Source organism: Adiantum capillus-veneris, chromosome 2 (assembly GCF_014529385.1).
Source record: "Adiantum capillus-veneris isolate H3 chromosome 2, ASM1452938v2, whole genome shotgun sequence".
NCBI classification, from domain to species: Eukaryota; Viridiplantae; Streptophyta; class Polypodiopsida; order Polypodiales; family Pteridaceae; genus Adiantum; species Adiantum capillus-veneris.
The window spans coordinates 147,128,448-147,150,591 of NC_140932.1; the positions used below are offsets into that span (position 1 = coordinate 147,128,448).

A 22,144-nucleotide genomic window follows, 5' to 3' on the forward strand; every position below is an offset into this window, starting at 1 on the left:
AGAGGCTCCACATACACCACAAGGTGCTGCTCTCAAGCTTCAATGGAGAGCTTCATTGCGTAGAGGACGTTCAACTTAGGGGCGTTAGTGCATTGCCAACCTGGCAAGAGGGGGAGGGACTGCTCTTATATAGCCAGGCAGAAGAGGGGGCGCTAGCATGGAGAGAGAGAGAGAGAGAGAGAGAGAGAGAGAGAGAGAGAGAGAGAGAGAGAGAGAGAGATTGCATGGGTAAGTGTGCCAAGTGGCACACTTACTTAATAATTTAAAAACCATTCAAATTTTGACATTAAAAGTCCTATGCTAATTAATGAAATGTGCAATTAAGTGCACAACTGCACACATAGATGCAACAAATGAAAATGTTAGCTACTCCCCAGCGCAATGCCGTACCAGCAATGCTCTGGCATTACCTGGTTGCACTTGTCCGGCCATTTGGTCCATCGTAGACAATTTAAAATAAGTTAATTGACTTATCCTAAGGCCGTAAAATAATTTAGGCCTTAGGATTACTGTTGTTCTAAGGACCCCATCTCATTCTTGTGCTTGCACTAGCGCGCGTAATTTTTCTGAGCTTGAAATTTGAGGCTATTGCTTACCCCTTCATTGAAGAACCGATTTCCCAATCACTAGGTCTTCAGGGTATTTTTCTGCTAGAGTCTCCCTGAGGTGCACTGGCCCAAACTTGGGCGCACCTGAGGCCCCAGAATTGCTAGATCTATTCTGATGTGTACACAACTAATTAGATAATTCTTTTTCTCGTAAATACATTAATTATTTACAAAGTCTGACATAGTTACATCCCTCTTGGTTCTAAACAGTTGACCTCAACTGTAGAGCGTCAACATAACTGTGCAAGATGTCTGGGTAGTCCTTGAGATTGGACTCAATCATCCACTTTGCATCTAAAGGGGTGTAATTCTTAAACTTGACTAAATACTTTCGATGTAGGCTTCCCGACTTTAGTTGTCTCTCAGAGTGGTGTATTATCTGTTCAGGTTGAAGGATTTCCTCAGTCTCTTCGACTTTTGGAGGATCTTCTTGTACTGGCGCCACTGGAGGAGGTCCAACATATAATCGGAGGAGACTGACATGAAAAGAATTATGGATGCGTCAGTGAGAAGGCAAATCCAATATGAAAGTCACGTCATTGACTTTATCTGTGATTTTGAAAGGGCCGTAAAATCTATGGAAAAGTTAGAGAACTTTCCCTTTTCCGACCCGCTTTTTCGATCTAGCTTTCTCAAACCGAAGCAGGACATATTGTCCTTTTTCAAGATTGAGATTCCTTCTGTGCTTGTCTACTTTTCTCTTCTATTGCTCTTGAGTACGTAGAATCGCTTGCTTTACTTGTTGATAGGCAATATCAATATTGCGCACAAATTCATCTGCAGCTGTCACAAAAATACGGAAGCGTAAACTGACGTTTAATTGCACTTCAAATACTCAAGAGAATTAGAGGGAGAGAGAAAACTTGACACTCCATTGGGGACCAGAAGATGGGCTGGTCCCCCCCCCCCATAAAGAGAATATCTTTATTACTAAGGGAGAATCTTTACAAGCACAGGAACGGGGCATACGCCCGTCCTCTATTCTTTCTTCTGTTCTGTTCTGACTACTGACTGAGAAAGTGTTTCCACTTTCTTTCTGCTTAGGGGATTTCCCCTCTTCTGCGAGACTGGTTGGAAGCTCTCGGAAAGAGAGTTTATCTTCCAAAACAGCTCATCGGAAGCTCTCACGGAGGAGAGTCCATCTTCCCTTATGTGTTGCCTTCATGCTCATTCATTCATGCATCGAACACAAAAGAGAAACAAGCAAAATGCACACGCACATGCTTGCTGTAATTTTCTGCACATAACCTGAAATTCTTACCTGTGCACACCCCTACGCCGAAACAGAGGTCTTCTTCGCGATGGAATCGCGCCAAACTTGATGTAGACTTAGGATAAGGAGAGAGAAGAGAATTTCTATGGCTGATCTGCTGAAAACAGCCCTAATCGAGGTGATTAGGGGCTGAAAACAGAAAATTAAAGCAGCCGTACTATGCTAAGAGAGCGTCTACGGCAGCTTCTCGCGATGAAACTTCACCAGAAGGTGTCTATGACTGTGAGATCCCTTGTTCTTGACAATGGGAGCACAAGGCTACCACATATGTCGCAAGGGGCTGCTCTCAAGCTTCAATGGAGGGCTCCACCGCGTAGAGCACGTTCACATTAGGGGGGGTAGGTGCACTGCCAGCCCTGAAAATGGGGGAGGGGGGCTCCTAAATAGCCATCAGGGAGAGGGGGTGCTAGGAAGAGAGAGAGGGTGAGAGTGAGAGTGAGAGTGAGAGAGAGTTAGTTTGCATTGGTAAGTGTGCCACTTGGCACACTTACTTTAAAAACTTAAAAACCATTCAACTTTTGACTTTAAAAACTTCTAGCTCATTAATTAAAAATGTGCAACTAACTAACAAATGCTACCAATGATTCTTTTATGAGAACACCAAAGGTCTGCCGGCACAATGCCGCACTTGCACTGCACTGCCTTTACCTGTTCACACTTGTCCGGCCACCTGCCCGAGCACGGACCGTTAAATTTAATTTAACGAAACTTACCCTAAGGCTTTATTAGCTTTATTAGCCTTAGGGTCATTGTTCTAAGGACCACATCTCATTCATGTGCTTGTACTGACGTGCGTATTTTTCTTGAGCCTAAAATCTGAGGCTACTGCTTACCCTTTCTGAAGACCTGATTTCCCAATCACTAGGGCTTCAGGGTAATTTCTGCTAAGGTCCCTCTGAGGTGTTGTGGCCCGCATTTAGGCTCACCTAAGACCTTAGAACTACTAGGTCTATTCTGGTGTACACACAACTAATTAGATGATTTTGTTCTCGTAAATAAATTAATTATTTACAAAGTCTGACTTAGTTACAGCAGCGAAGATGTTTTCTTTGGTAACCATAATAGGAAGTAAGAGTGGCTTCCCATAAATAATTTCAAAGGGAGCTTTACCAGTTGAGGAATGGATGGTATTATTATACGCAAACTCAACTATCGGTAAGTACTGTTCCCATTCGGATTGTCGTTCCAAAACATAGCACTTGAGGAGGTCTAAAACAGTGGCATTAGCAATTTCGCTTTGACCATCTGTTTGAAGATGATAAGCTGATGAAAAATCAAGCTTAGTTTCCAAGTTTTCAAACAATGCCTGCCAAAATAGACTAGTCATGCGAGAATCTCTATCACTGACAATAGTCTTTGGCAATCCATGGTGTTTAAAAATCTGGGCTAGAAATATTCTAGCCATGTGATCAGCTTTGATCGTCTTCTTTAGTGGAAGGAAATGTGCTTGTTTACTGAATGTGTCTACTATAGTCCAGATTGCATCATTTCCATTCTTGGATCTAGGAAGCTCTGTAATAAAATCCATGGCAATACATTCCCATGGCGTGTTCGGCACAGGGAGTGGCTGAAGCTTGCCATAAACTTTATGTCTGTCATATTTTACTTTTTGGCAGACTAAACACTCACGTACATGTTTTTCAATGTCTGCACGGAGTGTTGGCCAAAAGATATACCTTTCGAGGGCACTAGTGGTAGCAGCAATTCCCCGATGCCCGCCTAAGGAGAATTATGTGCTTCATCCATCACCTCCTGTCGTAAGGGCTGAGCTATGCATATTGCTTGTTGACGATAGAGCGTATTATCCCTAATAAAATTAGGTGGCCTTGAGTGACCAGCTTGAAGATCTGCCCAAATTGTAGCGAAGTCGGGATCTTGAGGATACATCTCACTGAGAGATTCTAGTTCCTCATGATAAATTGTTGTCAGTGCATTGATCTTTGGACGCCTGGAGAGAGCATCTGCAACTGCATTCTTTGTTCCAGAAGTGTGTAAAATCTGAAAATGGAACATTGAAAGAAGATTGGCCCATCTCATTTGCTTTTCTGATAACTTTCTCTCTGTGAGTAAGTAGCGAAGACTTTGATGATCTGTCTTGATAATAACATCAGCTCCTAACAGATAGTGTTTCCTTATTGAAAGCGCATGAATTACTGCCATTAGATCTTTCTCGTATATGGAAGCATGCAACTCTGCATCTTTAAGGCGCCGACTTTCGTAGGCTATGGCGTGACCCTCTTGGTTCAAAAGTTCTCCTACACAATCTCTAGATGCATCGCATATACCTCGAAAGGTTTGCGAAGATCAGGGACGGTGAGAACAGGTCCGTGACTGAGTAGATACTTAAGCTTTTCAAAAGCTTGTTTTTGTCCAGACCCCCAATGGAATGGAATCCGCTTCTTTGTCAGGTCATGGAGGGGACCTGCTATAGCGGCAAAGGCTCGAATGAAAGGCCGATAATAGGAACAAAGGCCAAGGAAACTTTGTACATCATGTACTGTAGTTGGCGTAGGCCATTCTATAACTGCTTGAATCTTATCAGGGTCCATTCTCACCTGGTTCTGAGATACTATATGGCCCAAATAGTGGATTTCTTTTAAAAAGAACTCACTCTTCTTAGCATTCACAAATAATTTGTGTTTGCGTAATTCTTCAAACACTAATGCGAGATGCTTATAGTGTTCGTCTTCCGTCTCTGAGAAGATTAAGATGCCATCAAAGAAAACGCCTGTAAAGCTTCTATATGGGTGGAAGATTCTATCCATCATTCTGTTGAATGTGGCTGGTGCATTAGTGAGTCCAAAAGGCATCACTAGGAATTCATACAACCCGAAGGTTGTTCTAAATGAAGTCTTATGCAATCCTGAGGAGCTACGCGGATTTGATGATAACCGCTCTTTAAGTCTATACGACTAAAGACACTTGCTCCTTGTAGCTTGTCAAGAATGTCGTCAATTTGAGGGATTGGAAATCGATTCTTGATTGTGATCTTGTTTAGAGATCTATAGTCTATGCACATGCGGAATGTGCCATCCTTTTTCTGTACTAGCAAGACAGGTGAACAATATGGAGAAGTACTAGGCCTTATTAAGCCCTTCTCCAAAAGTTCGTTAACCTGTTTGAGGATTTCCTCTTGCTCCATTAGACTAACTTGATAAGGGGGCTGATTTGGAGGAGAACTTCCTGGGATCAAATCAATTGTATGATCCTCAGGTCGAGGAGGTGGGAGTTCATTTGGTAGTTCATTTGCAAAACAATCTTTAAAACTTTCTAATAACTTAAGTTTTTTTTTCTCTAAAGAGAAAGAAAGTTGTGAAGCAGACACTTCTCTCTCTCTTGCAAAAATCAAGTACGCTGAAACACACTTTTTCATTACTTTCTCGATGGCAATGTGATTGGCGATAGGGATACACCAATCACCTGCATTTGCAAGTACAAGATATTCCTTTCCTTTAAGATCAAAAGATAAAGTTTTCTGAACATAGTCAGGAATGGGATGCATCTTGTAGTGCCAAGGCATTTCCAAGATAACATCACACCCTTCAAGTGAAGCTAGTAAGAAAGACTCTCGATCTTTGTAGCTGTCGACCTTTAAATTCAGCTTCTCTATGATTGGAGTAAAGCTAGAGTTCTGCCCTTTGAAAGCAGATTGTGCTTGAATAGAAACTCCAAAACGGTTGGGCTGTAAATCCAGGTCATCGGCTAGCTTTGTAGAGATGAAGTTGTCTGTACTACCAGGGTCAAACAAAATAAGAGCGCGTTGGTTGTTGATGCTACCCCATGCTTTGAGAAGAGCTCTTTCTTTTCCATCCTTGGTTGTATTTCCATGTACATCTGGGACTGCATTGGAAGAGGGTGGTTGCGGAGTTTTGGTAGGACAATCACCCTTCATATGTCCAACTTGTCCACACTTGAAACATCTTCCTTCGCTGATGTAGGTTCTCAATTCAGCAAGAGAGAGGTATTTCCCTTTCTTGGGTTGATTTGGCTTTGCTTCTGCTTCAGAGGCGGTTCTTTTCTTCTTTTGAGAAGAAGAAGTAGAGGTAGGCTGCTCATGGAGAGCCTTCTGCTTGGCATGATAAGTGCTTTGCTCCATCTTCCTGTGAGTACCCTTGTCATGTATTCCATCAGCTATGTGAGCTGATTCTATAAGTATCTGCAAGTTACCCCGAGGGTAAAGCTTCATAGCCTTTTGCAAGGCTTCATGCAATCCTGCTTCAAACTTACACATCTTCTCCGAATCGTCAATCTTCTTGAATGGAGTGACTTTCAAGAGAACGTCCCAAAACCTATCCACATAGCGTGGAACAGTTTCGTTCTCTGACTGTGAGAGTCGATCCCATTCTTTCTTTACCTCTTCCTCATAGTCTGGAGGAAGGAATTGTGCGTAGAACTCCTTCTTGAAAACAATCCAATCTTGGGGTTTGCGATTTTCCAAGATCAGGGTTAACCACCAACTGCTGGCGGTGCCTTTCAGGTACATACTGACATGGCGAGGCTTGGATCTTTCTTTGAAATTCCCTTCTGCAAATGCAACTTCAAATTGGCGGATGAAAGCCAAAGCTTTGTCATTATCACGCCGTCCATTGTAGGTGTCGAATTTCACATCTTTGTCTCCGACTTAAATGTTTTCTGCCTGTGGTGTTTCTTCTTATGGTGCTCCTTCTTTCTATGCTTAGACCCCTTGTGGACAGGAGTCCTTTCCCTTGAATGCACTTCTTGTTGCGACGGATCGTCAAGAAACATGTCTTCCGGAGCGACTATGTTATCCAGATCTTTCATGAAAGAGAACTGAGGGGAATCAGAAGGATCTGAAACCGGCCCGTAGGGCGGTAGGCGTTGGCTTTCACCCGAAATTCTTTACTTTATACACACACACAGAGCACTTTGCAAAGAGAACCTGCGACAGGAGTTGACACTTGAATACACACACGGCTCGGAAGCTAAAATGCTCCGAGCAGACGCCGACAACCTGTAGGCCCCAAAATTGGCGCCCCTTTCGGTATTTCTTTATTCTTCAGGAGGGTAAATTACAAGGTAAGGTCCTGGGAATCCTTCACGTGTATCCACCTAGATACCATTTGATTTGGCCAAATTTCGGCAGCATAGCAGCCCCAAAACTTGCGCGAAACCAATTCCCCTGCTGGAACTCGCTTGCACTGTCGTATACCCTCTGATTCCTGTCCAGAAACAGTAAATTCAGCACGCTGTATTTACTAGTTTTTGCCTTGTTTTGAGCCCCAAACAGTCCCCTAACTGTCCTTTGCCAGTGGGGCACGATTCCCAATGATCCTGGCGTCCATATGGCTGAAAAACAGTGAAATTACAGCGCATACACAGCGCTGATTTTGCACCTGTACGGTGAGGTTATGACCCTCACCTGCCTGCTTTGGAGCAGCAGCTAGCTACCCCTGTTGCTGCTCAAGGAGGCTCTTGCCTCAGCACAAAAGCATGAACCTACACAACTGTACATCAGTCAAATGAGTAGCCCTCTTGTGGGGCATCACATAACTGCACGTAGGGGGGAGAGAGAGCAGTGTGTAGTGTGCAGGGCATCACTCCTAGCACCACACTGTACATGAGAGGGAAAGGAAGCACTCCATAGCTCTTAACCTGTGAGAGGTTGCAAATGAGGCCTCTCCCAGCATAAAAATCAGTGCCCATTTTTCTGCAAGAGGAAAGTTCACTAAAATGTGACACTTGGCGCATTTTCAAGCATTTTCCCGTTTCGGGTTTGCCGCTTAAAAATATCCTGACCGGTTGCCCAGTTGACTTCGCGGCAGAGTTATAAAATGTTACCCTAGTCATACCGAAGGTAATGACGCGAACACATTTCACGGCCCAAAATAGCAGTTCCCTAAATTTTAGGAGATGCTTCCGTTGGGCTGCCACTGGTCTTCTGACCATCTATCCTCATTGGAGCCGCATCCAAAAGTGCAATGTGGCCCAATTGTCGGATACTTTTTGTTGGTAGTCCCACCTTGACTTTACGCCTTAATTGAGTTCACTTCCTAGTATCCACCAACTTGCTAAGTGCGACGGGGGGACCTATATGATCTTGCTCTGAGCCTAGACATCCTCTTACCATACGAATTCCAGTGCCGACCACTTCCCATCTGCGGGTGAATCTACCGTTCACATTGGCCATACAATGTTCGACCGTTTGCTACTTCAAAAAGAGGGTCTTAAACAAATAAAATAAACCCCATTGGAAAGAAACCAACAACCAAGGTTAGCAGTTGCCACATCTCTGTGACATGGTTAATAACTGCCACATCCTCGTGACAGGATCCTGCTCTTGAACCTTTGGATTAAACCGCACATGACGTTTTGGAGGTTTCCTCTGTCTCTCGTGCATGCGGGAGGTTCCAATTAGGATCTTTCCTTGGTTCTGGCGCCTTTGGGTTCTGCGGGATTTCTCCCGATCCCATCGGCACTTTCTCCTTCCCTTTCTCAAGAGTATGGAGAATCTTTTGGAGTTCTGGATGGGAGAGAGCTTTTTGCAACTCTACCACCTGCTGTTGAAGGAGAGAGAACTCTATCTCGCGTCCTCCAATTTCTGCAGTCTGCCAAGAGTTGTCAATCCCTTAAGGAAGAGAGAGATGACCTTGCTCTGATACCACTGTCACAAAAATACAGAAGCGAAAAACTGACTTTTTAATTCAATTTATATACTCAAGAGATTTTGGAGAGAAAGAGAGAAAGCTTGACACATCATTGGGGACCGGAAGATGGGCTGGTCCCCCCCCATGAAGAGAATATCTTTATTACTAAGGGAGAATCTTTACAAGCACAGGAACGGGGCAAAAAGCCCGTCCTCTATTCTTTCTTGTCCTTTTTCTTCTTCTGACTGAGAGAGTAGAAGAACTGCTTTCTGACTACTGAGAGGATCTTTCCTCTTCTGTGAGATTTTGGGAAGCTCTCATATGCGAGTCTGCCTTCCATAAAACTCATCGGAAGCTCTCATAAATGAGAGTCTATCTTCCGCTAACTGTGTCTCTTTGGACATAATCATTCCTGCAGTCAAACCACGAAAGAAACATGCAAAACATACGCACACACGCTTGTTGTAATTTTCTGTACATAACCAGAAATTGTTACCTGAGCGCGTTCCATTGCCGAAATGGAGGTCCTTTTCGTGAGAGAAACGCTCCAAACTTTGTGTATGTGTAGAGTAGGTAGAGAGGAAGGAGATTCTATTAAAGCTTTGCTGAAATTCACCCTAATACAGGTGATTAGGGGCTGAAAACAGAGAATTTGCAGCTGCTAGACAAGAGAGAAAGAGACTCTCCTATATAGCCAGCCAGAGGAGGGGGCGAGAGAGAGAGAGAGAGAGAGAGAGAGAGAGAGAGAGAGAGAGAGAGATTGCATGGGTAAGTGTGCAAAGTGGCACACTTACTTAATAATTTAAAAACCATTCAACTTTTGACTTTAAAAGTCCTATGCTAATTAATGAAATGTGCAATTAAGTGCACAACTGCACACAGATGCAACAAATGAAAATGTTAGCTGCTCCCCAGTGTAATACCGTACTAGCACTGCTCTAGCATTACCTGGTCGCACTTGTCCGACGATTTGGTCCAGCGTAGACCAGGGTTGTACCAACACGTACGTATTGAACCGTACTGTACGGTACGTCTGTACTGATCCGTACAGTACGCGTACGGATCGTACAGTACGGTGCTTTTAAAAAAATAATAATTTTAAGCCCTTTTAGGCTATCTGGGATTCGTTTTGCGTGTCTTTTTCGTTGCACACTGCCGCTGCAGAGCGTTACAGAGAGAGTGCAAAACACTGTGCAGAATCAGGTACCTCCCCCTCCCCCCCCCCCCCGCCCCCCCAAACTCTCTCTCTCTCTCTCTCTCTCTCTCTCTCTCTCTCTCTCTCCCCTCTCTCTCTCTGCGAGAGAATACGCCAGTCTCGAATCTCACCTGTGACCCATTATTTGCATGTTTTCAGCAGGCTATTTTCATCATGCCGAAACCTACGAACCCTTTGTGGAAAGAGCACACTAATGTAATTGAAGTTGTGAATACTCCTGGGCAGGCTGGATCAGGTTGTCGCAAGTGGTCATGCAAGTACTGTGGTTTCACGCTGTCGAGTACAATCATTCTAGTTGTGATGCATCTAACTGGCATCAATTGCACAAATAATTGAGGCGAGTGCAAGAAGGTACCTCCAGGTGTGCGGGAAGCATTGATTGCTGAGAAATTCCTTGCATTTGCAACAATAGACAAAGGAAAAGTGGCACAACAAAAAAAAGACCGTTTGCAAGATGCTCTTCTTGGACAGCTTGGTGACTCTTCTACACAGGTGGAGGAGAGCTCAGGGTCTCAGCAAATTGGAAACAAGAAGAGGGCTCGTATCATGCACGAAGAGGAGAATGAGGAGGTTGGTGATGTGCATGTACGCAGGTAGACCACCTTGCCTTCACGTGTGCATTCTGTGTCTTGGGTAAAAGAGAGTCAGAAAGTGGTTGAGATGGAGATTGCTCGCACTCTCATTGAGTGTAACATCGGTTTCAATGTCTTGAAGATTGAACAATGGAAGAGGATGGTGAGGTCCATTGCCCAGGTAGGTGCTGGTGCCACAGATACATGGTATGGCCTCGATTACAAAAAGATGCGCACCACAGCACTGGAGGAGCAGAAGGCCTTGATAGATAAGGCGCTGGTGCCTGTTAAGGCTGGATGGCAGCAATTTGGATGCATCGTCATCTCTGATGGATGGAGTGATGTACACAGGCGACACATCATTAACATACTTTTGTCTTCTTGTCTTGGTACATATTTCTTGCGTGCTGTGGATGCAGGAAAGGCAGGAGATAAGATCACAGGTGAATTCATTTTTGAGCATATTTCAAGGGCCATCAATGACGTTGGTAAAGAGAATGTGGTTCAAGTTGTCACAGATAATGCAGCCAACTGCATAGCTATGGGAGAAATGGTAACGGCACAGTTTCCTCACATTTTTTGGACTCCATGTGCAGCTCATTGTTTAGATTTGTTGATGGAGGACATAGGCAAACTGCCTTGGGTGTAGCCAACAATTTCAGAGGCTACTAGATTGACCACATTCTTCTGAAAGAAGCATCAAGCCTTAGCCATCTTTCGTAGCCATAGTACCCTTGATATGGTGCGGCCCTCCAAGACCAGGTTTGCATATATGTATTTGGTGTTGCAAAGACTCTCCAAGGTGAGGGATCCACTGTTGCAGACAGTGGCGGACCCAAAGTGGAGAAACATGGCTCGTGCAAACAGTGAGAACACCAAAGCCATTCAGAGGCGTGTGTTGAATGAGTCTTTTTGGACAGAGGTCCATACCTTGATAGTGGCTTTGCAGCCAATGTATGTCTTGCTACGAGTCACGGACATGGAGGGCTCGACATTAGGCCTTGTCTACCATCTCTTCATGCAGATGAAGAGCCACATCACGGCATGCCAAGCCTTGACTCAGGAGCGGTGAGTGTCAGATTTTTGCATGACATTCTTTTTACATCTAGGCCATGAATCCATTGCTAATTTGAGTGTGATCATTGCTGATTTTTTTGCAGGCGAGATGATATCCTATTCTTTATAGATAGTAGGTGGAAGTTTATGAGCCGTCCTATTCATGGGATGGCTGCTTTACTCCATCCTTTTTACAAGACCCCAGAGTTGTTTCATGAGAGTGATCTCCTCACTCTAAAGGACGAGTATATTAATGATTCGTTTGAGGAGCACGAAGAGCTGGCAATAGATGCAGAGATGTGCAAGTACATGAACAACTTGGGGCCATCGTTTTCATGTCAGGTAGCATTGCGTCCAGAGGCAACCAGTTGTCCTCTCACTTGGTGGCAGAGTTATGGTCGCCAAGGTCTTCCATGCCTGACTACTATGGCTCTACGTTTGCTCTTGCAAGTATCTTTTATACCTCACTTTATTTCTCTATCTTGGGTCTTGCACAATGCGTTTAAATCCTGCCAACGACACCGGCAATTGCTTTAATGTAGGATTGCTCAGCGGGTGCTTGTGAGGGCAACTGGAGCGCTTACTCTTTGATCCATACCAAGATCCGGAATCGCCTTAGCACTTCTCAGTTGGAGAAGCTAGTGTATTGCAGGGCCAACATGAGGCTTGTGCGCTCTTACTACGCTTTGGGGACACCCAAGCAGGTAGTATGACGATGTAGTATGACATCCTATGTATATGTCATCCGAGACGGGGACGGGTGGGGACGGACGGAAAAATGGCTGCCAAGTGGGAACGCAGGCAAAACGTCTCGGGGACGGCAGGGGACGGCAAGGGATGGGAGGGGACTTTTTTAAAAATTTGAAAACCTGATCATTTCTAGAGGCTAGTTTCTCTCTAATAGACATATGTTTGAACTTTTAAGCACCCCAATGGCTATAAAAGCCACCCTTTGGGTCCTCATTTCTCGATGTTTTATTAGCACATTTGCGTCTATATGACTCATGTTCTTTGGTCTATTTAGTGTAAATTTGTGGTCAAAGTGATGCTCTATGTGTGTGGCATGTGTATAGGTCAAAAAATGCCAAAAAAACTCTTAAATTTTTTTTTGCCGTCCCGACCCCCGTCCCCGTTTCCTGACTTTTGCCGTCCCGTCCCCGTCCCCGTTCCCGACCCCGACCCGCCGTCCCATGTAACTATGGTATATGTTTCTTATTTACACTATTGTTAACAAAATGTACATTGTACAACAGGTTGATGCCTCCCGTATCACGCTGGTAGTTGATCCTACTGTGGAGGAGGCGGACCAGCATATCAGAGATGAGTAGTAGGAGATAGTACGCATGCTTCATAGAGAGCTAGAGGATGTCGATCGGCGGGTGACAAGGTCTCGTGCACGTGCTTACAACATTCCATTACGACTCCAGGATACAGGTGAGGGGAGTGCACGACGGAAGAGCATTCGCAAAGGCAAGCTACCCATACGTACTCCTCGGTAGCGTGCGAATGAGGCAGTCCGTCTCATTCACACTCCAGAGGGAGAGGAGGTAGTGATCCAGACCCAGTTGGTGCAGAGGAGGCCACATATGCTATGGTGATAGAGCCAGAGTTTGATGACGAGGGCAATGTTGTGGCAGATGGCGACATGCTCTTTTCAACATCATCTTCTTCTTCTTTTGACGATGAGTTTCACTAGGCACTAGTGACTGGTTACTAGTCTAGAGTCTAGACATTTTCACATATTTCAGCAGGATGTTGTTTTTTATGTACGCTCTATCAGGAGCCATTTTGGCTTGACATTTGTCATTATTTTGGTTCCATCCTTGTTAGCAGTTTGTGCCATGTGGGCTACTTGAGTCTTGAAGCAATGTTTGTACAGTTCTGAGTTTATTGTCAGCAACTTACCTTTTGTTCAATTGCTTGAAGCTTCATGCTTGAAGGTTTGTCATTGTTCTGAGTTCTCTTGTTAGCAGGTAGAAATGTTCTTACGTTGTTCAATGTATATTGTTTCTTGAAGGTTGGTACTTGTTTTGAAGTTAAGTGAATCTCTAGTGGATAATGTGTGTAGTAATGTGTCCCCAAGTACTTTGTAGGGTATAGATTGGTTAACCCTCTAACGAGGAAAATAAAATTTTCTTAAATTTCCTCTCATTTATTGTTTTTTTACAAAGGTACGTATTTTTATGTACCTAAAAAATTTATCCATACGGCACGACGTACAGTACGTACAGTCACAACCCATACAGTACGTATGGTACAACCTTGGCGTAGACAATTTAAAATAATTTAATTGACTTATCCTAAGGCCGTAAAATAATTTAAGCCTTAAGATTACTGTTGTTCTAAGGACCCCATCTCATTCCCGTGCTTGCACTAGCGCGCGTAATTTTTCTGAGCCTGAAATCTGAGGCTACTGCTTACCCGTTCATTGAAGAACCGATTTCCCAATCACTAGGTCTTCAGGGTATTTTTTTGCTAGAGTCTCCCTGAGGTGCACTGGCCCAAACTTGGGCGCACCTGAGGCCCCAGAACTGCTAGATCTATTCTGATGTGTACACAACTAATTAGATAATTCTTTTTCTCGTAAATACATTAATTATTTACAAATCCTTACATAGTTATAGCATCTGGTCTCCCAAAAGCAGCCAACGCGTGTGTAGGGCTTTCTGTACAATCCGCCACGTCATCTGTTGTCAACGCGATTCATAGAAATTCGTACAATGCCACATGGTAATCAGCGCGAATGGCGGAAATTGTCCATACAACGGCCATGTCATCAATTATTATGCTGGGCATTTTTTTGTGTGTGGGTCTCCTCTCAGTATTTTAGGCCCTATCGGATGGGGTCCTATAACTTGGGAGCTCTTTAATTGTTTGGCCCACTCGGTGAGAACCTGTATGTTGGTGAGAACTTCTGCTTCTATTGCTTCTAGGGTGTAGGTCCCTCGGCCAGGATCTGCAAGTCGGCTATGATCTTCATTGGCTTGACACGTCAGTAGATTGTGACAATGTGTGCGGGGTCTTGGGAACCTGCAGGGCAGCGTGAGCAGTGGGTTGAGGAGAGTGAGAAGCAGCGCGAGTAGAGGAGAGATGGCAGCGCGGGTTTTTTTTGGGGGCGCGGACGAAGAGGAGAGTGCAAAGCAAGTGGAGGGGCGATGGGTAGCGAGCTGGGGGGGGGGGGGGGGGGGGGGGGGTTGCATCAGCAATAGCGAGCCTGGTCAAGTTTGATGAACTTACGGATGGAACATTTTGTCTTGTCTAGGTCATATGATAGTCCGCGGCTGCCTCCGGACAAAAAAGATTTGACTGTTGCGGCTATTTTTGGCCGTTTTTAGCCATTTGTGTGTGTTTAGGGACACTTTTGGGCAGTTTCAAGCCATGTTTGGGGCACTTTTAGCCCCTATTATGAGGCATTTTGAGCCTCAAGGGCCATACCTTAATAGTCAAGGTTCAACTTTCAATGGTCACAAAAAATTTGACCATTGGGGCTATTTTAGAAAATTTTTAGCCTTTTTGGGGTAGTTTGAGGACTCTTTTGGGTGTCCTTTTGGGGCAGTTTCAAGCCATGTTTGGGGCACTTCTAGCCTCTATTATGAGGCTTTTTAGCCTCGAGGACCATACCTCTAGCTCTCAAGGGCCTCAGTCTCAAGCTCTCCATTATATAAGGAGAAGCCCTTGCCTTCTCCACCAAAGTGCTCAAGCCTCAAGCTCTCTATTGCAAGGTGCCTTGCTCTTGAGTGCTCCCATCACCTCTCCCCACTCCCAACTTCTCTCCATCACTCTATCTCTAGCTTCCATCTCCAACTTCACTCCCACCTCTCAAGCTCTATCCTCTCCATCTTTGAGCTAGACGAATGCCAAGATGTTTAGTGCAAACGTTGCGTGACTAGTGAACTGGGTGCACTTTTGTCTAGTTGTACTTATTTAGGTTTTCAACATGTGTCTTGTGAAAATGACTAGGTGTAACTGACAAACACCACATGCCAATTGAAAAAGAATATAAGTGGATTAGACTTTAAGCACTCCAAACACAACTGAAGAGAGAGAGAGAGGGAATCCACATTGTAGACACGGAGTGGCGGTGTTCCACTCCCAGATGCACTGGCCTCAAAACCCTCTTGCCCCTTTCGGTATTTCTTTTTATATTGTTCTAACAAAGGTGCAAGTGTCTAGGAGAGCCTTTTTTGCAATCTGCACACATTACAATGCTAGATAGGTCCCCAAGGACACATATTTAAAGGCCCTAGGCCCTAAAAGCATTAGATATACGAGCTGGCGCCAAAAAGGCTACTTTTGAAATTTTTGGGATTTTTGTATAGCCTACGGGATTTGCGGCGTGATTTGTGGGATGTACGCACAATAGACACATCATCAGTTTTTAAGTGCTCAAACTTGCCCTCTTCAATTTGGTTGCTTTCTGGCACTTTAAACATGTCCTCTTTGGTTGGCCATGCCACGTCATCACTCTTTGACACCAAGCCAGAGGAAGGCCAGGATGGTTGGCGCAAACCTTGTGTGAAAGTAAATTGGGTGCACTTTTGTCTAGTACATACTCGTTCAGGTTTTCAACATATGTTCTATGCATTAGATTGCTATGTTTTGGTTGTGTCTAGCATGTATGATGAAGAAGAACCTTTGGCATTTGATGAAGCACAATTTCAAAAAATTAGTTGGTGTGAAGATGGCACATGGTCTTTGTGTGACTTGCCTCTTGCCAAAAAGGCTATTTAGTACTGAGTGGGTTTTCAAGTTAAAACGTAAGCATGATGGTAGTGTTGATCCCTATAAGGCTAGACATGTGGCAAAAGGGTATGCTCAAGAGAAGGGCATTGATTTTGATCAGACTCTTGCTCGCCACTCGGTGTACTAACATTAGTAGCATTTGTGCATTGGCAACTCATAGTGGTTGGAATGTACATCAGTTGGACATAAAGACTGCGTTTTTGAATGGTGATTTGCACGAAAACAGGACTAACCAGACATGATCAAACATCTCAGCCCTAGTCAGGGGAACGCTTGGCACCAACTTCCAATCACCCTCTTTTTGAATCAGAAAATAGTGACTATAACGACTTTCTAGGGTTGGGCTGATGTTGTAGCAAGAGTATATTTCTCACAGAATTCCAGGCTGCATCTATGCTGTACTTGCCAGTTGCCTTAAGTTCAAAAGTCGTATAAAAAGAGTAGGCTTCCTTTAAAAAAATTGGAAGGGTTATTCCCCTTTCTGGTATGGTTTAGCTTGTTTTTTGACCACACCTGATACAGTCAAGGTGTATAGTGGTAAATTGTTGATTTGAAGTTCTGGATTTTTTCTTCTTACATCATGTTGGATCAAAGCAATCAAACTGTATTTTAGAATTGAAAGGTGTTGACAGCTTTCTTTTGCAGCCTATCTGGCAGGCAATTCTCGATTTCGATCCCCAAGTCTTTATTTGGCTTGGGGACAATATATATGCTGATATGAAGAGGCCTGCTAGGATTGTTGGAAAAGAGAGAACTTATGGACCTTGGAAGAATGCACCTCGTTTTTTTCCAGCTTCAATCAATGACATGGAGCACATGTATGCACAGGCGAAGAACAAGCCTGGTTATGCAGAGTTGCGAAGTAGAGCAAAGGTAAAAGGTCATTGCTGTGAGATTGGAAAAGAAAAGAATCAGCAGACCCTCAAGCAAGTAGTTCTATGTTTGAAACCTGATGCTCTAAAGAGAGTTTAAGGTCAATATAATATCATAGCAAATTAGAAAGGTATATCGAAAGCCTTCAATGGAAATAGGGAGCATGGATAAGATAGGAGTTTGATTAACTTATACCGCTTCATCAATGCTGAAACTTTCCTCCTGTTGAAGATGAACCATGTGTGCATGTGTGTTGTCTAAATTTTGCATGAGATGCTGTGTGTGTGCACACAGCAACGTGTTTTTGTGCGCATGTTCAATGCTTATAGCTGCAGGCATAATAATGTTCAGTTGTGTACATTTGGGACTTTACAGAGCATATCTGTTTTGGTCCAGATTATAGGCACTTGGGACGATCATGATTATGGATTAGATGACTCTGGAAAAGAACTGACTGTGAAAAATGCTAGTCAAAAACTCCTGTTAGATTTTCTTGATGAAGCAATTAGCAGCAAAAGGTATTTTTTTTGTCATTCTTGTTTTGCAAGCACATCTTGATATTCGTTGTCTGAGCTTGGGAAAGGCCATGTTAATACAAGTTAGAAAGAAGAAGTGAGGACAGTAATATTCTTCTTGCTTGCTTCAGGCGAATCCAGGAAGGTGTTTATGCATCTTACACGTTTGGACCTCGCGATAAGCAAGTCAAGGTTTGCTTTTTTGTATTTTGATTGTGATAAGTATTTGCTTTGGATGGTGATTGATCTTAAATTTATCCATTCATAAACTCTTCTACAACTTATATAATTGTACTGAAGTATCAATTTGAATTTTCAAGAGATAAACATGTTGATCTGCATCCATGCATAGGAGGGAGAAAAAACTTTCTTGCTAGATATTTTGAATGGAACGTGTCAAAACCCTTCCTCAGATTTTCTCTTCCTAATGAATCTTTGTTCTTCATATGAGACTTATGAGGCCCTGCATGTCTGACATGTCAAAGATGAGACAACTTAGGCAGGACTGTCGACAGCTAAATGCTTGAGTACAACAAAAATTTCCAAGTTTCCATAATCTAAGATCCTTCCTTTAAGAAAACGTGGCCTGCTTCATGTATCCACTATTACATAGCGTGTTTTTATGCGTAGGAGATTTACCAGTGTTTTGGGACTGGTGTCATTGGCTCAAACTAAGTGCTTGTTCACACCAGTGAAAATTTTGGCTGTGTTGCCTTGTAGTCTATTATACGATTGGTCAGCTGAATTGCGAAACATCAAATGATTTCACAAGAAAAGAAAAGCCCAAATACTCAAAAGGAGATGGCAAAACATGCATGCTCCAATGTCGATGGCATAACTGTATTTTGTGGCTCTGTCTCTTCTTCTTCCACTATCGGCCGCAACTTAGTTGACTCCTTAGGTGGCTGCAGGATTCATTAGCTTAAAATGAGACATAGTCTTTTCCATATGTTTTGCACCCAGACGCATACGGGTATGAAAGCATGGAAAAAGTATGATCGGCTCCTCTAGGTTAATGCGTGAACTTAATTGACTTACTACTGTCTAGCATGAAGATATCAAAAAGTTTAACACCATGTACTACTCTTAATCATTCCAAATATAAAATCTTAATCACTATTATTTGTTCTTGAACTAAGGATTCGATCCCTTTGGAAGAATAGATGGCTTCTTGCTCCTTTTAAGACAATAATAGTGGGTATAATTCTCTTGGCTAAATGGGATTTCTTTGCAATCAAAAGAGCATCCTCACAACTCTTTGAGCATTGGTAAGCATGCGGTTTTGCCTTTGTGCATGCTGATTCGAAAGGTTTCTAATTCAAGCACTGTTTCAATAATTGACGGGTTCATTCTTAGAGAAGAGCTGGCTTCTACAAATCATCATTTGATTTTGGGTTGTACTTCTGAAAATAGCATGAAGCTTTTCAATTGGCTTTGAGCCATGCATGCGTACATGGGTACTTTATCCACAAATTTCTTTGCAGCATTATGCATGAGGTTTCTAAATTCTACACATTTTTGCTCACATTCAATGTTCTAGAATCTCTGGCTCAGGTTATTCTACTGGATACCAGATACCACAGAGATCCCATGTTCAGCAATGGTGATATGCTTGGGGAAAGGCAATGGACCTGGCTAGAGCAGCAACTCAGAGGCAATGAGGCACAAATCACAATTATTGGATCGTCAATTCAGGTGTTTCTATACTGCAATTTTTGTAATAGAAGCTCTCTGTTATTTTTTGTGCATTTATCACACTCTATTTTTGTAAATAGATCTTTTAGTGGGGACTTTAACAGCTGCTTTCTTGCCTTTAAAAAGTTTTTGGAGCATTGCCTACTCTCTACGTCAAATAAATTGGCTCGTCTTAAGGTGTTTTGTTGCAAAGACATGAGCCATCCTGTATGTATAATGTTAGCATACTTGCAAAGACATAAGCCATCCTTAGCCTGAGGTTTTACAAAGAAGTCCCTGGAATTGAACTTTGTGTGATCTTTTGTGCTGACTTTCAGCCAAACATCCCAATTTTGTGGTATACAGTACAAATAAGCATAAAGTTTGCATTCAGTTTTGCTAATGGAAGCTTTCTGTTATTTTTTGTGCATTCATCACACTATTTTTGTAAGTAGATCTTTCGGTGGGACTGTTAACAGCTGCTTTTTTGCCTTCTAGAAAAAGTTTTTTGGAGCATTGCCTACTCTTTATGCTAAATTGATTGGCTTGTCGTAAGGTGTCTCTTGCTAGTTTTGTTGCAAGACATCCTTTATGTTTGTTTAATGTTTGCATATTGTAAAGACATGAGCCATCCTTAGCCCGAGGTTTTAAAAAGAAGTCCTATTGACACTGGTCCCTGGCATTGAACTTTGTGTGATCTTTTGTGCTGAATTTCAGCGTATACAGTACAAATAGGCATAAAGTTCACATGCAGAGGGCGGAGCCTTGTTTGCAGCACAGAAGTACTAGTATCTTATATAGATTCTGGACCGCGGGCTAGTGCAAATGTTCTTGTGGCTGCTCAGTGCTCACACATGAAAAACTGGCTGCAGGCACGTGGCTGCATATAATAGTCTAGTTTCCTGCAGGCAAGTTTCCAACATGTCTTCAAGAGTCGAGTTTTGTTGGAACTGCATCTGGTAAAGTCCAGCTGCATGGTGGGTGTTGCTCAGGGTTCTTTGCTCCATGATATGCATTGAGGGGGCTTTCGTTTTGGAATGGACCTGAAGTGCCATGTCTGCATGATATGCGTTGAGGAGACTTTCATTTTGGAGTGGACCTGAAGTGCCATGTCCCACCTCATCCTTAACTGACTGTAAGCTGGCTTAACAGCTCTGCATTTCGGGGGGAGTATGCAGTAGGCCTTCGAGGCACCATTTTTCAGTTGGGGCTAGGTGAGAGAAATAATAGTTGGGAGTTAATCACTAGTTTCAGTGTTTTGTTTATTCAGAGGCCTCATTGCACAATAATTGTCCCTTCTTGATGGAGACCATCAGATGCATTCTGCTGACAGTATGGGTCCCTCTTCTTTTCTTCCTATGCCCGGCTCAGTTATGAGATAGCCTTCAAGGCAGGAGTGTTTGTGGAGGAATCATAGAAACAGGGAACATGGGTTCTGCCACCTTGGAATGCTGTTCTGGAAATCTTCAATATCCCACAACGGCCAGAACATGGAGATGTTTCACTGCTTTCAGTTCAAACCAGGAACATCTCTGTGTTCTGGCCATTGTCGGATATTGAAGACGTCTGGAACAGCATTCGAAGGTGGCAGAACGTGGAATGCTGTAAGGAACACAAAGGAGGTGGGGGGGGGAAGGAAAGGGGGAACATCCAAGTGGGTGGGTATTTTTCTGAAACCTGCGACTGTTTTTACCAGTCACCTTTACCCCCTCTTCCTTGCTTTGATGTAAAGCTTCTTGAGAAGCTATTTAAGGGAGCAGCCTTGCTTTGTCTTCTCAAGTCCTCCTATGTCAAGAGTCAAGATTTCTCTATAAGCTTCTCCCCAGTCAAGATTGCTCTATAAGCTTCTCCTGAGTCACATCTCAAGGCTCGCTCGTTTGTACGACCTCTCACATTCCTCCTATCTTTCCCACATTGATTCAACTCTGAAACGGATTGCTACTTCAAAGAAAAGCGGGCAAACACACACTTCAGATTGAGAAGACTGCAAGCAAGAGCATCCGCAAGAGACACAAGAGGGGCAGAGCCCCCATCTAATAAGCGTTGGCCCTTGTAGCAGGAAAACTATGTTGCGTTCTCTAGTGTGGGTGCTCCTTATTGCAGTATAGAGAGAAATCTCACTCAATGGCACATAGCAAGACAATTGAAAACTAATGGAATAAAAACACAACAAGCGAGACCTTAAACTCAGTTTGAGCCCAGGCTCCAATTGCTCTGTGTATCAACTACAGACTGGCTTGCTGCATACATAGCTCAAAACCAAGTGCTCACAAGATACAATGGATGTCGAGGCTCAAGCAGTGTAGGGAAGTCCTGTGACAATGACCCAACTCTGGACCAAAGAATCCCACCCCTGGACCACACAAAACGGACTATATATAACAATAGATGAATCTTATCCATAACTACGAAAAAGTATATCTGAGAGACAGCTACAAATATCTGGACTGTGGTCAGAAAGCGATAGGCTGGCCACAATGTCCACCCGGCTACCACTCCTCCGTGTACCGCCAAGTGTCTCCTATCCACTAGATTGCTGATGACGAAGTCCATTAGCCAAGTGACCGCGCAAGTGTGAACCGAGCCCAACTGCAACTACTATCTGCCTGTCCAATGCATGTGACACTGTTGCCCAGCTACAGAGTGCCCGTCACAAGACCACTCACCATCCCAGTGAGTAAACCTCTAGCATGAGAGAAGCTAATCAATTCTCTGTCTATTTTGACGAAAATTCGAAGAGTTGATAGTGCTGCAAGAATCCTTTATTGACATACATAGAAGAGGCGCAAACACCTCCTAGTGAGGGAAAATATTGTGCTGGTGGTCCTAAGTGTGTTCACACATCACTACCATATCATGGTAACATGTCCCTTGAGAGTGATGAGGTGACACTCTAGGGAAGTGGTAGGGTCTAATGTGGTCAATCCGTAGAGTGGAGTAAGCCCAAAGCTTTGCAAAAAGCTTCGAACTTCTCATGAGGCAAAGCCTTTGAGAAAAGTTTTGTAGGGT

The 22,144-nt window shown here is 43.6% G+C and overlaps 1 protein-coding gene across 3 annotated transcripts in view; it reads left to right on the forward strand.

Annotated features, from left to right (window-relative positions):
• The window catches only part of LOC147463815 (Calcineurin-like metallo-phosphoesterase superfamily protein), a 55,188-nt gene that overhangs the window by 19,965 nt on the left and 13,079 nt on the right, over nt 1-22,144 (forward strand). Inside the window, exons 3-6 of one of the 3 annotated variants that reach the window (XM_086491298.1) lie at nt 16,719-16,946; nt 17,343-17,464; nt 17,593-17,653; nt 19,016-19,156. In XM_086491298.1, the coding sequence (XP_086347424.1) occupies nt 16,719-16,946; nt 17,343-17,464; nt 17,593-17,653; nt 19,016-19,156 (552 nt within the window). Of the gene's footprint in view, nt 1-16,705; nt 16,947-17,342; nt 17,465-17,592; nt 17,654-19,015; nt 19,157-22,144 lie in introns of all 3 variants that reach the window. The other 2 variants (XM_086491307.1, XM_086491314.1) reach the window with 2 other exon arrangements.